The 18,738-nt window shown below is 30.0% G+C and overlaps 1 protein-coding gene across 3 annotated transcripts in view; it reads right to left on the bottom strand.

Annotated features, from left to right (window-relative positions):
- LOC139519162 (G-protein coupled receptor GRL101-like) overlaps positions 1–18,738 on the bottom strand; it is a 106,513-nt gene that overhangs the window by 55,028 nt on the left and 32,747 nt on the right. For 2 of the 3 annotated variants that reach the window (XM_071310997.1, XM_071310998.1), the window contains exon 2: positions 8,193–8,363. In XM_071310997.1, coding sequence (XP_071167098.1) covers positions 8,193–8,363 — 171 coding nt within the window. Of the gene's footprint in view, positions 1–8,114; positions 8,138–8,192; positions 8,364–18,738 lie in introns of those variants that run through there. The other variant, XM_071310999.1, reaches the window with a different exon arrangement.

Here is an 18,738-nt window from a genome sequence, read left to right as displayed (position 1 = left end):
ATTCTCATAGGATTTTGTCTAATGTTTAGTCCGTTTCTGTGTGTGTGTGTTACATTTTAATGTTGTGTCGTTATTCTCATCTTATATTTAATGCGTTTCCCTCAATTTTAGTTTGTTACCCCGATTTTGTTTTTTGTCCACGGATTTATGAGTTTTGAACAGCGGTATACTACTGTTGCCTTTATTTACAACCTAATAATGCTTCACTATCCGTATAATTACTATTTGAATTTTCAATTGCAATACACAAGGTCGTTTCGCTCTTCTCTGTTTAAACCCAAGATCTATTTAGAGCTATAGTGGTTGATATCATATATTGTTCATGACCAATCATAATATGTGTATATCAAGAGATTAAAATATTAAAGCTATTAGGTAGGTTTGATTTTTTACTGATTATTTGCATATGTTTTGTTGTTCTTTAGATTTCCAAAAATATTTAAGAAAGTGTTTTCAGCGGATTTTTTTCTTTACATTACCTTCTACGCTTTGTTTATGTACGCACTAGAATATATAGTTGAAGCCTTCGATTTCTGATGTGCTTTAACTAAATCAAGGATCTAGTGAGTGTCATTATTTTTTTGCCCATTAAAAAAATCAGGTCGAAACAAGTGTGTAATCGTTTTGTTGCATTCATTCAAATTTTGTATAGATCCCATGTTAGTCAGAGTGAGATATAAGGTACGAATGATTGCTTGTCATTGACAATTATATCTCGACCGTTCTTCGCTGCTTTTATTTATTTGTTATGCTGAAAACCATATATCTCTTCCCGTTTATAATCGAAATATTCAGTCTACCCTGATATCCAATTTACTGTTTCACCTAAATGATCAGTGATGTTTCAGTATAAACCTAAACCTATTTAGTTTGGTTACCTAGAAGTACGGCTGAACCTTTTATATCGGGCTGCAGAAATGAGTCAACATTCATTACTTATGCACACTTAAATATTAATCTTAGATCTACTCAGATGAGCATTTTGATCGACATCGCTTTAACTCTAAATGAAAATAACTACAATAGACGATTCTAACTAATAGACAATTTAGCCAGTAAACAATAATTTAAAAGACAATCAGACAACATATTGTCAATGAAAGACAGTAATAGGATAACAAAATGAATTTTATGGTCTTTATTTTAAAGTTTTATTGTTTATGTTTAATTAAATATGTTTTACGTGCTTATTTTTGTCAGTATATATTAATGCTAATGCAGGTGAAATCCTATAATTTCCGTTTCACTGAAAATGCTTATCAAAGTGTTTTTCACCTTTTGATATCTAACATTCTGATTGTTATGAAGCATGGCAACTTTTCAATTTCATTGAAAGGTTGGAGATCTGCAGATTATAAAATATCATTTTATACTTCCGTTGTTTTGATGTAGTTCATTGTACTATCATACGCATAGTTGTCGCAATTCGCCACAAAGGTTTTGAATGAGAGGGTTTCTTGTGACGACCGTCACTTTTGGAGGTTTTGCGTAAATGCCTTCTATTTATATCACAATGTTGTTTTGTACATAAATCAGACCGCTAGTTTTCCCTTTTGTATTGTTGTACATTTTTCATGTCGGGTTCTTTCATAGCATGCTTAAACGTACATGTATTGGTTTTGATTATTGTTGAAGGTCGTTCGGTTATCTATAGTTACTAGATACTACTTCATTTAGTGTCCTATATTGATGAAATATTTACAAGGACTCCTTTGTGAAAGGCTAAGTATTGTTGATGTACATTTTTGTTAGATGTACCAAAGAAGATTTCCTATCACTCTCATCTTTCAGGGTTTCCTTAATTTTCCTTTCTTTTGGCTTCCATTAGTGTAATGTTATTTATGTTGTATGTTTTCCAATAAATTTTGTTTGTTATGAATTTTGTATGTATGATCTAAATATTTTTATATTTTTATATTTTATTTTTTTAGTCGGCCATGCATGATGAAAGTAATTTCTAAAATGATTTTTGTTTTTGTTTACTTTGCCACTAGCCAGGGTGTTCGACTAATAGCCACAGGAAATGTAGTCTTCACAGTATACGTCTAGATACTACCATTGTATAAATGAGACACATATTTTTAAACTTATAATTAATGAAGTAAAAACAAGGCTGTAATAATCCCCTGTCAAAGTATATCTTTGCGGTTTTTGCTGTTTTACTTTTTGCTTTTCCATTTAGAGTCTTCTGTTTATTTGAAGTGTAAATGTGTCAAAGGTAAAACAAACAGAAATCGTTTAACACATAATTCAAAAAGTGACTAAAATATATGTGAAATTACAATACATTGTTAATAAGTTTAAATAAGAGATCATCTTATAGCATAGATCGTTTAAATATTGATCTAAACTCCCGTTTAAAATTTTAAATGTGTATATTCAAGTTTTTAAAATATTTTTCCAAAAATTCAAGAGACTGGTTTAAAGAAAGTTTTGTAGCATGCATAGAAAATTCCATTCTAAAAGAAATATTTTTTTTTAACATTTTTTTTTTTTGCAATTTATAAACTATTACCTTTCACCTTTTAAAAAAGCAGTTCAATAAGAATGTATGTAAAGAAATTATGCAATTCTTTTTCATAATATCAATGAAGTGGGGTTAAAGTCTTATAGGATTGTAAGTATGCTTTATATCAACACCTGGCACTTCCACGACTTGACTGTGGTAAACTACAGCAGTTCATTAAAATGTCTGACAGTTTAACTGGTTTGATAAAACAAATTGCAATTTGGTCATAATTTTTAACTGCAATACTTGGAAAGTAACAATTACAGTAAAGTCACAGTAAAATATTTAAATGATCTGAACCTAAAGCTTTGCAAGGTGTTTCCATAATGTTTAAACGGAGATGAATATTAAAAAAGACTTCTATGGTATACTATCACATATAAAGTCATCCTACATGAAGAAAGCTGGTGTATTAGGATAACGATTAGCTTCCATAGAAGTTAAAAATTCATTTTTCAAAGCTTAAACAGGAACAAAATGAGTCCCTTTTTTTTTAAAATTCATTTGATATCAGTATTAAGGAACAAATTATGGTGTTCGTTTATTTCTCAAGAACGGATGATATCGACGATCAAATCATGTTTAACTAAACCGTCTTTTGTGTGCACATACTGGAAGCGATGGTTGATTGCATGTATGATGTAATTTTGTTGCATTTACAGAACATATGCACGAATTTAAAGTTGTTCTGTTAACAAGTTTTCCATGTAACTTTGTCTGTTTTAATACCTTCACACATGACATGGCATCAATTTTACAGTTTTTTTTAACTTTCAAATATTCCATTTTCATCAAACCTAGGAAATTACATTGACAAGATTCAGAATTAAATGAATTATAAAAGGTCATGTAACTGTTTAAATGAAAGCCATCTGGTTCTTGCAATTCATTAGACTTCAATGAAAACAGAATTTAGAATAAAATCTATTACTTGCTGGAGCATAATGTGTTATAAAGGAATGAAGTAATATTTGCAAAATGTCATTTCAAATTGAAATCCTTAAACAAGTTAACAATTCTTCTAATTTTGTAATTAGCTAACGTATTGGAAATTCCATTGCAATAGTATTAATTCTAAAGTAGCAATCACTAAATATGGTATACACATGGTCTTTTTATTTTTTATATTTTTGTTTAGTATGTAAAATATCCATGTGATCATAATTTAAAGATGATACTCTGTTTGCTGAAGAAGGTCATGATACAACCATACAGTCATGTATTTGATTAAACAAAATGTTTAAACACAAAACTCTTTTCAGTTAATTACTAGTATTTAGTGAAGCCGCATAAAAAGATAGACAACGGGTAATTAAATAACTTTATAATCTATTCTTTGGCAACACCAGTCTATGGAGAAAAATTTCCCGTCAATACTATGTTCAACTACAAAAACTTTTTTATTGATGTCTTTTTTTTTTTACATATACCATTAACTACAACAATTTTTGTTGTTGATGTCACTGTAAGATTTTCGTTGTATGCTTTTCAATTTTTATCAGTTGCGGTGTATGTCTGTGTCGTGTGTCTGTGTTGTATGCCTGTGTTGTATGTCTGTGTTGTATGATTACACAGTTTTGGTTGCTGAATCATGATGATTGTCACCGAAACCTATCATACCTGTTTGGGTTGCTGACCAAGTTTTGTCAAAACGATGGAATTATATACAGCTGTCATATACAAAAGAGGATTTAACTAGTTATAAAACCAGTTTTAATCGAACATTTTCTTCAGAAAACGCCATAAAAACAAGGGGTATGACAGTTGTTTAACACTCGTTTGTTGGTTGATAGTTTACGTTTCCGATCATGCTTTCCTAGATAGTTGGGAGCTGATTACAAGTGTAATACTACTAAAACATAGTACATCACATAATGTTTCATGTTAAAAAGTTTCAAAAAAGGACATTCCCTTGAATTTAACAGGTTCAGGAAATTAGTTGATTGCAGATATTTTTCTACTCATAAACATTTATCTTGGGTATTTCAAAGCACCATTGTTTTTATTAGGGTGTTCTAATCAAACAAATTGGAAACGGTGACTGCTTACTCAAGCTTATAAACAGAGAAATAAAGGTGAAAATGTGCTTGGTTTACTTTCGGTGATCGTTATTTTCTTATATGCAATGAAATAATGTGTGAAAGTTTGACTGTAGTACTTTAAATGTTGAAGGGTGAAACGTTATTTATACCAAATATCCCTTTATTTTTACAAAGATGAATTCTGCAGAATGTTTTGACAAATGCAAATTTAACAAAAACAAATAGGGGAAACAATTAAGGTATTATCTTTGTCAGTTATGAAATATCTGTGTCACAATAACCATTTTGTCGTAACAACAATGTCTTCCTCTATTCCTTTGAAAGTGAAATCACCGACATTGTATTTGCCATGAAACACATTACACTTAAACTAGGGAAATCGGAACTGTGTACCATTTGGAACCATACGAGTTGACTACCTATTGTTTGTGTTTTTTCTGATTATTGTTTTTTAGAAATTTTATCTATTTATCGTTTATATCTTCGATGTATAGTTTTCGTATAGCTTCTCTCTCCTTTTGAATCAGAAATTGGGGGAAAATCTGATATATCAATATATGAAATAAGTAACTTCGATTATAGATATTGTATACGTATACCATGTATTCAGTTTATAGATATTGTATACGTATACCATGTATACAGTTTATAGATATTGTATACGTATAACATGTATACAGTTTATAGATATTGTATACGTATACCATGTATACAGTTTATAGATATTGTATACGTATACCATGTATACAGTTTATAGATATTGTATACGTATACCATGTATACAGTTTATAGATATTGTATACGTATACCATGTATACAGTTTATAGATATTGTATACGTATACCATGTATACAGTTTAAGTTTTATATTATTGATGATTTGAAGTTTCAATTTGACGTTGATTAACAGGTTATAATGTTCAATCGGTAAAATCAATATGTGCAGTTGCCAAAGCATATTAAATTTTAAGAAATATGAGTGGCATTTGATGAAAAGGGGAGAGTTTTGACAAAATCTACGAAAACTAAACGTTTATGATTTAGTCGAATTACTGCAAAACTAGTTCTTTTCGAGACAATCACAGCTTACATAATGATTGGAGCACGTCCTTTTTTATTTGAATTTAATATTTTCAATGTTTATATTTTGGATATCAGAAATTACTCCTTTTTCATTTGTAATTATATATATGATATCATAATAAAAAGAAATTGCATACTGATAGTCAAACAATCTTAGCTTTGGAATAGCTGGCATAAAAAATAACAATTATCTTTTTCACTCGAGAATTTGTTCTGGGCAAGAAATCAAGTATCTGCAAGTAACTTTTGCTTTCAATATAAAATAACATTTGGCATGTTTGTTTAGTTTCAATTCAAGATGTATCGAATAAATACTGTCAATCCTATAACACTACCTATTTGTTGAATAGCATCATTACGTAAATTGTGATACTGTATTATTTGCAAATCTACTTATAGAATTTCATCTTACAGTGGCTGTGAACAATTAATGATAATAAAGAAATCAAATCCAGTGCTTTTTCTGTACAAAGAATAATTTGTTAATCTTACAAGTAATAAAAAGGGAAGAAAAATCCGGTTTAAAAACTGTTAATACAACTTTCAATTATATCAAAACTAAGATGTTAACTTTATTAGTTTCAATAATGACATGGTTTAGACGATGAAAACCACCACCAATATCAAAAAGTCAGCTTGAGTTTGCTTTGCGGGACAAGTGGAATAACATTCCTCGAGATCACATTAAACGTCCGGGATGATCAATTCCACGGCGCTGTCGAGATTGCACTGCACAACAGGGTTGTAACATTTTTTGTTAGGACTGTGATTTGATGATTCGACATTGGATGTTTCGTTTATCTATTGCGCCCGAAAGATGACAATGAAACATTTTTGTTTGATATCGATCTATTGTTAGAATTGTTAATTTTCAAGAACAATTCATTTTGAAAGATCATAATTTCTAATATAAATTTTATTTTTGAAAAACCAAGTGTTGCGTTTTCATTTGCGCTCAGTATATATAAATAGAACCATACAAATAGTTAGCAAATACATATAAAAAAAGATGTGATATGATTGCCAATGAGACAATTCTCCACAACAGACCAAAATGACATAGAAATTAACAATTACCGGTCGCCACACAACCTTCAACAATGAGCAAAGCTAATGCACCATAGTCGGCTATAAAAGGTCTCAAAATGACAATGTGAAACAATTCAAAGGAGAAAAATAACAGGCTTATTTATGTACAAAAAATAAAGAAAAAACGAATATGTAACGCATAAACAAACGACAACCACTGAATTACATGCTCCTTATATCATGTTCTCAGATATCATCTCCCAATTTAAAAAAAATCACGAAAAATTGAACCTATTATGTGTTGCTCTCCTAGCTATAAATTGTATCCAAAATCAAAGATGTGGAACATATTCTATCATAATCATTTGGTAACTAATGCAATTAGTGTCTCTTCCATGCCTGTCTTGAACATAAAAACTAAACTAAATATAAATAAACAATACTCCTAATGCTCCGGTTGGTTGTCATCGTGCAACACAGTTAGTAACACATATAGGAAAATCATAGAACTACATTTATCATAAAACACTGTCAAACATACTATCCACACTCATCTGTGTCCACACTTGTTTCAATAACAATAAATTGTAAAAGAATATCAATGAACTTCAAATCATATCTAAAAATCCTTTTAACCTGTCTAGCATTTCGAACATCTTATCAAACTTACATTTTGAAAAGATGAATTATATGCACCATTATGAAAAGGCAATGGATACTTTTCTATTAGAAATTTAAATATTCTTAGAATAATTCATCTCAAAACTTCAAACGCTCGATTTTAATCATACTTGACTTTATCTATAGAATCATTATTTCATGTCAAATACTTAATCACAGTGGGATACAGTGCAAAATAAATGCATGGATATGGCTTTTCATCATGTCGTACTCAATTAGTTTCCTACGATTTCCTCAATGTTCTGTTCTGATCTCAATTCTGCTCTCATTTTTAATAAATGATATACCAGTTGACTTTAATCCTACCTAACGCCTATTTTCAGATGACGCTTTTGCATATATGGTAATAAAATCTAACATTGATTGCTGACTGTCAAATAATGTGGTAAACTAGTAACTAAATACTCATAACATATTTGCTGTAAAAAGATTACATGTTTGTTTGTTTTGTTAATACATTGATTGTTGTCAATCAATATAATGGTTCTGTTCATTGGACATACTATCATATTATTGATGTAACTTTGTTTTTGATGCTACTGTCATACAAGTGAGAGGTTTAGCTAGCTATAAAACCAGGTTTTATCCACCATTTTCTACATAAGAAAATGCCTGTACCAAGTCAGGAATATGACAGTCATTATCCATTCGTTTCATGTGTGTCATGTGTTTGAGCTATTGATTTTGCCATTTGATTAGGGAATATCCGTTTTGAATTTTCCTCGGAGTTCAGTATTTTTGTGATTGTACTTCCATATTGTTTACACTAACCACATTCCTCCACACTTTCGTCTCGCCCTTTATACTTACCACATTCCTTCACACTTTCGTCTCGCCCTTTACACTTACCACATTCCTCCACACTTTCGTCTCGCCCTGTACTACATTCATTTACACCATTACATATTTTATCTTTAGATATACACTCTGCTTGTGTATCGTCACAATGAAAAACGTCTTTTCCTTCACATTTGACAAAATCAGTGACTACTAGTTCTTCGTTAAGGTATTGACTTAAAACTGAAAAACAAACATACTCAAATTAAGCCTAGAATGAAAAATACAATTATCAGTTTATTGACAATGATAAAACATAGTATCGATGATTAGGAAAGTATAACGTTGATATCTATTACAGATATCTATTGATAAGGTTGATATCTATTACAGATATCTATTGATAAGGTTGATATCTATTACAGACATATATCTATTGATAAAGTTGATATCTATTACAGACATATATCTATTGATAAGGTTGATATCTATTACAGACATATATTTATTAATAAAAACAATACGTTGCCCTCTCAATGTCTTTTGGTTATATTTGTCTGTTGTTGCTATCTTATCATTGTTATATTCCTCACATCTCCATTTGTTTATATTTCAAGATGGGGTGTTTTTGTTTTTTTTTGTTATGTTGTTGCAACATTTGTGTTTATCTCAAATATTCCCTTTATCTTATTTAACTAATTAATCCTCGTTTTCGTTTATAAAAAAATATAAAATGAGAATATGTTTTTAAACCATACCATGATATATTAAACAAAATAGCACTGTTATTTCTGGAAAAGGATTTGATTTATATTATATAAATAAGACAAGCATTTTATGTGAAACACTGGACATTTTAGACAAATAGTAATGGTATTTGCATTAATAAATCACTCAATGTTATAAAAAAAAAATACTCGAAGAACAGAAGATCTAATTCATATTTCATAAGACTAAGATAAAAAAAACAAATACAAATAAATGTACATGGTCAACAAGCAAAGATACACAATGAAAACATATGTACGTTTTATTTCAATTAGAGGCTTCACGTATTTCATACTATATATTCAAATGTAAACATTGGCACTCACGCCACATCTTCCTATACCAATAAAGTTCAATAAATCGTAAATAAATTTATAAAACTACAGAACTAAATATCAGCATCAGATAAGATACCTATTAGACATGTTAGAACTGATCTTAAAACTCGGAAACTATAACGCTGTTAACAACTTATATTTCTACTGCTAAAGTGATTTGATTGTATTTATAGAGCATTGTATATCTAACAAAGTAGGAATGTTCCTCTCATAAAACCATTTATATGATAAATTCCACTTGTTAATGTATGACAATATGATAGATAAGCCATTAAAAAGAATTGAAAAAGTATTGCTGATTCTATAATGGCAGTTTCGAATGCAAACTATTAGTTAAATATGATGATATGAAATAAAATCTGTGTAAACGTTTTTGATTTATTTCATGAACTACTATGATACAACGGAAGTAGAATTGTGTAATGTTGTATTGGACGTTCCCAAACACCTTCCTGTGGGAAACATTATTCCATTGTATTTACACTGTCTGTTTTCCCACCATCTTCTTTAATAAGTATATTTTTCGTATATGTCCTTTTGTACATGATACATCACCCTACATACAGTTTTTTCTAAGAAGACTATCCACATTTTGATAAACTGTTAACGTTATCCATTCATTACCCCCCTCATGTAGAATGTCATTTAGATATCAATCAAATATTATCTGAAGTTAATGAACTAGATAAAGTCATATGAAAGTTCAATTTAAAAAAAAAAGTTCAATATGTTTATTTACCTGAAAGGCTAAGTGTTACTATAAATCAAGTGTAAATGAACTTAAGATGGTACCTAACACTACAGGGAGGTAACCCTGTAAAATCAGGTAAACGTTTTAATTACGTTGTGTTGTAAAAGGAAAGGAAGCTTCTCAATGATCAAAATTGGTGTTTGTCAAATTGCTATATAACCAGTGTATTTTTTCTGACAAAACGGTTGATTCAAAAAATTTTAAATTTTTATATTTTTATTAAAGTCTCAAAGTTAATACTTTGACAAAATTTTATGAAAATTAAACGAGCCAAATTAATTTTAGTGAAAGTGTTTGGTACCACCTTAAAAATTGTAAAAAAAATATCTTGTGAAATGTACTATTATTGAATCATTGTCTTCCCGCCATATTCCTATTCGCAGAATGATTTTCCACATGCAGTGACTTTAACCACATAACCTCTCGTAAGAACTGCGGAAGCCGCTCAGCGCAAGAGTGAGGGAAACTGTGAGGGGAAAAAAATAAAGAAACGTTTCTGAAAGAAGAATTAATTCGCAAAATAATTTATTATTACAAAGTTTAAATCAACATAAAAACTCATGGAAAACATGGGATTGACATCGCTCTATCAACTCGCTCATATGTTATGTGCTGTATGATTGATTCTATGTTTGATTATTTATCAAGTTCAAAATCTTGTACTTGAACTGAATTTTAATGTGCGTATTGTTATATGTTTACTTTTCTGAATTTGCTAGAGGTATAGGGGGAGGGGGAGATCTCATAACAATGTTAAACCCCGCTGAATTTTTGCGCCTGTCCCAAGTCAGGAGCCTGGCCTTTGTTAGTTTTGTGTTATTTTTAATTTTAGTTTTTTGTGTACAATTTGGAGTTTAGTATGGCGTTCATTATCACTGAACTAGTATATATATATTTTGTTTAGGGACCAGCTGAGAAGGACGCTTCCGGGTGCGGGAATTTCTCGCTGCATTGAAGACCTGTTGGTGACCTTCTGCTGTTGTCTGCTCTATGGTCGGGTTGTTGTCCCTTTGACACATTCCCCATTTCAATTCTCAATTTTATTTGATCAGCGTTCACTGAATGAAATATTATACAGTTATTTGATATCTAACTATGCAATAGATCAAAATATATTTCCCGAGGTATGAAGATCAGCTCATTGTTCTATTGCCCAAAGCCAACGGCTGATCTTCATACCGAGGGAAATACATTTTGATCTATTTCACTGTTACACATTCAATAACTGTTATATTACTTAATAAATACTGAGTCAGTTCCAATTTGATTGGACAACATGAATACCTTTCAACTAATCAGATTTCAGAATAAGAGGTCATAACAGGTCAGTGCAATAGGCTGCACACAAGTGCAATAGAACGATAATTTCCAGTGGAATAGACCATGGAACAAAAAAATTGCAGAACAATAGCAAATGATATAGAAATATTAATAAAACAGTAAAATACTCTTTATTAGGTAATAATGTTTGTTGTTTATACGTTATGCATCGTAATAAAAGCATAAAGAAACAATGTGTATATAGATAATAGAGTACTTAGCTTAGTATATATGCATGCATTGGTTCAATAGTTTTACTTTCATTATTATGATTATGATAAGAAACTCGTAAGGTGAAATATAATCAGACACTGTTGTTTCAATTTCAGAGAGAGAGAGCCCGAAAACTCTTTCCCAAAACCAGATTTGCATTTTCCCTCGTCCAGAGTAATATTGCATAATAAAATATTATTGTTGATAAAGGCATTTCTAGAGGTGCGTTGTATCTGCACCTAAATATTTACTGTGTATATGATATTTAAAATAAAGCGACATATACCAAAGGGACATCCAAACTCATTTAAAACGACAAATATGAGAGATATAACCGACAGTTTTTTTGTATATATCCGGAATTATGAATCTCTCGAATCCCGAAAATGTGGTTAATTGGGTTTGTACACTTGCTGTGTTATCATTGCAGAATCATCATTTAAATCTAAATTACTTATTTCGTTCTCATTACACTTGTAATATGTCAATAAACGAAAAGTAATTTTCCACATTCTTATACAGAAAACTCTATTAAAGGACTACTAGTACTCGATTTGATATTCTTCTTTCGTCCGTTTGCTGTGACAGTCTTCATATGGTTAAGAAAACCAGGATACGAACATTAAACCAAACGAGTTTGATTAAACTGATGATCAGATCAATGCACACTTTGCACATGTCATTTCATTCAGATTACAATAATCAAATAAACAGACCAATTACGCTGTACAAAGTGAAGAAGTTGGAATTATCTTACAAAACGATTTTTAACAAACATGACTTGTGTGACGAACGAAAGTATAGTTCTATTTGACAAATTGGCGACTAACATACGCTTTCATATTTATTCATGCTAAGTGATGCGTCAATTAAGCTGGCAAACCTAATTATTTAAAATAGCATTACGTAATATGTCTACATAACACAATATTAAGAGACATTACATTTCGGTCCAGCGAACTTCGGAAAAATTAAGCTGTTTGCATAATATATATAGAAAGAGAAGAAGCGTTATAAAACTGAGTATCTACGTCATCATTTACCAATCCTTCAAGATATAATGGTTTTATTTTCCCGCGATAATGTGTCGGGACTAAGTAATACCCTTGTGTTTTTGCAACTCAGCCTCAGTATTCTTTATTGTTTACTTATTTGATTTGATAGATCAAGTTGTATTACTTCCATCGGTTTGTTACAACATGAATAATGAAATATGCAAGGTAGGGTTTTATAGGCAATGCAATATTCGAATAAACAAACTGTAATCAATTATTTCAAGTCTACATATCTTTAAAAAGTATCTTGATAGTATTAAATTAGACATAATTATACCTTTGTAAACTTATTTTTATGTCAGAAACCTCTTTACATGACGAGCAAAAAAGAAGAAAAAACTGTAAATACCTAACGAATAATAAATATTGTTAACTTTACTTTTAAATCAAAATCTAAACAAGATATAGATATAACAGAGATATGTAACGTGAATCTTCGTAACACGTGCAGTCTTCCCTTGTTATGCCGTGGTTCGGTTTACCCAATCTTCAATTTTGTGTAGTGGTTTTTGGACATTTTTCTTTGTTATATTTTCTGTTTTTCATAGGTTTGCTCTCTTGATATTGTTTATGATTTACAACTGCTTTTCTTGTATTTGATAAGAAATTTAGAATGTCTATATAAAATTGTTTGTCTTTCTCCGGTTAACCTTCTGATAATTTAAAAATACTTTTCAATTTCTGGCTGACCTGTATATTTGCATGTTTCAATTTTTAATTTAAGCTAAGTTCAGTTTGTAAATAAAGACCAAGCGTTGTTTTTACTGAAAGATCAAACAAAAATGTTCTTCATTATCAGACATGTAGAAAGATAATTTGTGAAATCCCATTTCAGTGACTTATCAGACCCTTTCAAATATTTTTATCGATACTGTGCAAAAGATCATTATTATATTGCATAACTATATTAGTTAGCAATATTACTAAATTGCTTAATCCGTCTTATACTAAGCGGTTCATATTTCAATTATTCCATTGTTAACATATAAATTTTTAAGATACTCTAGGGGGAAATGTACAGTTTGTGACAATTCTAATTATTAAACAGGTTGTTGCATACAACTTTGCACTGTCTGTATAGTACCCCGTCATACGCCTTAGTTGTCATAAGTTGATTGATCGTTCGGGAGGTATCTTTGTCAAAAATTCCCCAGTTCCAAAGTATGAAATTATTTCCGTTTTTTTATATTTAAGATTTTCTCTGAAAGTGACTTTAAAATAAGGCGATGTTAAAATCAACACCGCTACAAGTAATTCTAGAATGAAATAATTCGATGTACAGATATAACCTATTTGACCTTGATAGGCTTACATGTACACTGTCGACTAAGGTCTTACAACCATTCGATGTCACTGCGTTACTATAATTGTCACAGCCCCATGTTAATCTGGTTTCAATCTAAACAAATACACGAGACTTTTACTAAACATCCGAATAAAGATAATTTCCTTAGTGTGAATATCATGTGAATTAAGATTCAAGTGCAATTCACATGAATTTCAAATCAAACGAGCTAATATCCCATAGACTTTGTTTTTACTATCATACGTAAGACTCGCGTTAATTTCACAATAAAGTTTATCAAATATTAACAACTTAATTTAAAAAAAACATTTTGTTGTTTTTGTAAAGTTCATGTGAGATTAATTCAAATCTCAATTCATACATGTGAAATTCAAATGAAAATTTGCTACTGAGTTTCGTGTGTGAGCTCTTTTGCGGTGATAATCACGTGCAATTTTTCGACGCCGATATTGATTACCACACCGCTATAAGTCATTTTAGACGGTTATAATTATATGTACAGATTAGATATATTTTGATCTTGTTTTTTCAAAAGACCTTCACATAGTCAAAGATGACGGTTTTGCAGAAACAATCGAAATATCGTCTACTTTCTAAGATTTATTTACCTGAAAGTGTTTTACTAAAATACACAGAAGTTAGATGACAGCCTTGAATATTTTCCTTACTGTAGATAAGATTGTAAGTGAACAGTATTCAACTACAATTGAATTGAAAATTGCTCAGCTGAACAGCACAAGGTTCCAAATGAGTGTTTGTAACCATGAGTTAAACAAGGAAACTGTACATTATGTATCATACCAGCTAGCGAAAGTTCGAAAAGAAGAGCTGTTTGTGGGATCATAATGTGACAAAGATTATGTTATTAGCGTTACTATTGTTCTTGAGTGAGAAAAACTCTCTGAGAGTGTTGAATGAGTTACAAAACTTGTAAAGTCAGTTTACCACCAATATAGGTTATGATTTGTGTACCCTATGTACTACACTACTATATGCAATCTTATCAGAGAAAGTTTTCCACCATATTAAAATCGTTTTTCAATAGATATTGGTGTCACATTATCTGCTGATAGCATAACAATTCATTTTTTCAGTAATCAAACTTACAAAACAATTTTCCATTTCGACATGCAAAGAACTGATTAAAGCCTGTCATAATTTGCTTAATAATATTTATGTTCGCTTGGGAAACATTTGAAAATTCCTGCCTTTTATTTTGCAAAATGAATTAAACAATTATAGTAAGATAACACAATTACACTGTAAGACGGATAGAGACATCCCGACATCTCGACGTCAACGTACGATTTACAATAATATTTTAATCAAAAATTTAGACCGTTCTGATAAATGAATTTAAAAGAGACAATAAAAGAGTTCTTTTTAACAACACGAACCTAAATAGAAAAAGAAATGCACGTGTAATTGTGTGTAAACAGCAGCATCCGCCGAAAAGCTTACGAATACGTTAATGTGTTATGGCTCTTTTTTGTCTTTGATAAGTTTAGGGTTCCAACTTTAAAAGAAGCAAAAGTATGTCATATGCAATCGGTTATAATCCGATGCTTTCAGATGCATGAACTTATTCAGAGTTGTGGCTGTCATTATTTAAAATAAAGTTTGTTAAATCAGTATTCGTTTTGTTTCATTTAAAATTTAGAAGGTGGATATATTTTCGTAAATAAATCATAAAGATCTGAGACAAATGAATATATAAATCTTTCTTTTACTTTTCTGTAGTCTAAGACATCTTGCTATAGACATAGTTATATTTATTGTTTCGACCTGACGTTCATGACGCTTTTTATTTTACAACGATATATTTTAACCAGAATAGATAGTCCATTATAAAAAGTTTTCTGCGTAATCTTAATCATTCATTACCGAAAACTGTTTGAGACGTTTGTGTGTATGGAAAGCCATTTGTCATATCAAAATGTGGTTTAAGGGGAAATCCTACAACAATAGATATATTTTTGCCGCACATAAAGTCTGTCTAAAGGTATAATCAAGATCTATTATTTGTCAAGATGAGACTATTCTATAGTTAGAAGTAGCGGAATGAAATACATCCAGATCCAAATGTGTTTGTCTCGGAGTTTTATCATATATACCATATTCGATTATATCAGTAACAATGCTTTCATAAACCTGTCTTTTATTGAAACGAACAAATCTTCTACAAATCATTCACATAATTTACGGGAAACGAGTTTCCAAATAAGAATACAGGCTTTGGATAGAAGGTTCCTAAGTCGGGTAATATGAACGATAAGAATAATGCTTTGGCTAGAAAGTTCCTAATGAATACAATAACGAATCATGAATGGTGATTTTATTGTTGTTGTACTCTAAAGGGACATTTGTATTTAAGGTTAACTCGAATGGTCTAAGTTATTGTAAATCTTAAGAAAGAGAGATTTATTAGCAGCAAAACGATAAAGCGTGCGTAGGTGTTAATATAAGATCAATAAATTACTGAGTATCAAGTATGTGTCCAAATTGAAGTGGTATTGTAGTATAAACGTAAAATGATAGAATGTTTTCATACTTTGTAGTATATATTGTGGTATGTTAAAAAATATAATTAAAACGATAGGTCGTTGATTTTTTCTTATAAGCCACAGGTTGTGAATAAAATGAATTTTGTATATTGGTTTTAAAGTGAAAAGCATCATTTATATGAATAGTAGGTAATATAGCTCTTAGAAAATGTTTTTAGAACATCGAAAGCAAAAGTGGGGTCATCGTCGGTTTTTTTGCTATAACATAACGTAGAAAAAAATCATGTAGATTCCTTAAGAAATTAAACTATTATTATATGAGTTCTTTCATGTTTCTAAAAACAAATTAGTTATTGATAAGTCACAATAAGACAAATTTGTTAAATGTAATGACAATTCACATTTTTTAATGGCATATCCGCATTAAATTTTGCTGACTTAATAGAAAATAAGATCTTTTATGTTCTGCTACTTTACAATTCAATACAGCAAAAGACTTCATTGACATCCCGACCTTACGATACCCTCAAAGGTAGTTTCTGTCGATAAACACCTCCATGTTAACTGTGCTATCTTGTTTTGAGTGTCACGAAGTAAAATCACAAAAATACTGCACTTTGAGGAAAATTCAAAAAGGAAAGTCCCTATTCAAATGGCAAAAGCAAAAGCTGAAACACACCAAACAAATGGATAACAACTGTTATATTCCTGACTTGGTATAGGCATTTCATATGTAGAAAATGGTGGATTTAATTTACTTTTATATTTAGGTAAACCTCTTATTTGTATGACAGTGTGTGAAAACTTACTATAGAGAAATGTTTTCATTTAGTTTTCCTTGCAAATAACAAAAAGGATATGTAAGGTATTGTATAATAGTACTCCGTTGACCGACTCACAAACTAAAGGATATGTAAGGTATTGTATAATAGTACTGGGTTGAATGACTCACAAACTAAAGGATATGTAAGGTATTGTATAATAGTACTGGGTTGACTGACTCACAAACTAAAGGATATGTAAGGTATTGTATAATAGTACTGGGTTGACTGACTCACAATCTAATCGGTTGGACTTAATATTAAGTATTTAAGCGAAAAATATCATAATTTGTCACATCATCATTAATTTCCATAAAATAATTTTTATTACTCACAATTCTAATAAAGTATGTTTAAAGTACTTACGATTCTAATATTTAAAGTATTCTTAAAGTATTAACAATTCTAAAAGACATTCTTAAAGATATTTTCATATCTAAATAAATTGATGTTTCCAGAAATATTTTGTTTGCAATGGAATTTATACTCGCAACATCTCGAATTTATCAAAGTGTTTTTTTTTCGGTTTAATGATATGAGCCTTGAAACTGAATGTAACATATAACATTGGAATATGCATAAATTTATCATACATCATAAACTCGACAAAATTCTTTCATTTATCAAAGAGATTAAATAAAGCCTTCATTCCAATGCATAAAAGAAATAAATAAAATGGTAAAAATAAATAAGACATTTCCTTTGAAGTAGAAAAACCAGTAAATTACATAACATACTATTGCGATTTTTCTATATATACAAGACAAATACAAATGTGAATAAATGTCTTTTGCAATTCCGAGTTCATTTCATATTTTTTTTTACGTAATCTGGTGTCATATGAAATCCCAATATTTTCAAGCAGTATTTCAATTTGTTTGCTACACAATTAGCACATTTCGTGCTTTAGCTAGAAAAAGCATTGTCTATCATCTAGATGTTATATTCATGTGAAGTGATTCATTCATTTACACATGTAGACCACATACTGGCATTCTGTTATCGTCCAATTTACAGAATATTTAAAAGAAGAAAAAAAACCGATGACTTTAAGCAATAGTATGTAAAAGCCGTACAATTAAACTGAGTTTAAGCAATACGATTTAAACTGAGTTTAAGCAATACGATTTAAACTGAGTTTAAGCAATACGATTTAATCTGAGTTTAAGCAATACGATTTAAACTGAGTTTAAGCAATACGATTTAAACTGAGTTTAAGCAATACGATAAAGGTCGTACTAAAAACTGCGTTTAAGCAATACTATAAAACTTTATTTCAACTTGAACATCGATTTACACGAGGAAAACAAAATACGTACAATGTTGAAAAATACACAATTTGTATTTTTTAAACCTGTAATTTTATTCTCAAAAGACGTCGAGAAGTTTTATATTGTAAATAATAATTGAATACTTGTTGTATAATTTTACCATTCATGTTTAATATTTATTATGTACATATACATATTGTTTTAGTTGATCATCGTCTCTCAAAAATCTGTACAGATTGGCTTATGTATACAAAATGTATCTTTTATAAAT

This window comes from Mytilus edulis, chromosome 4 (assembly GCF_963676685.1).
Source record: "Mytilus edulis chromosome 4, xbMytEdul2.2, whole genome shotgun sequence".
Lineage (NCBI taxonomy): Eukaryota > Metazoa > Mollusca > Bivalvia > Mytilida > Mytilidae > Mytilus > Mytilus edulis.
The sequence above is the reverse complement of the archived record's forward strand: the minus strand, read 5'-3'. Positions and strand labels throughout refer to the sequence as shown.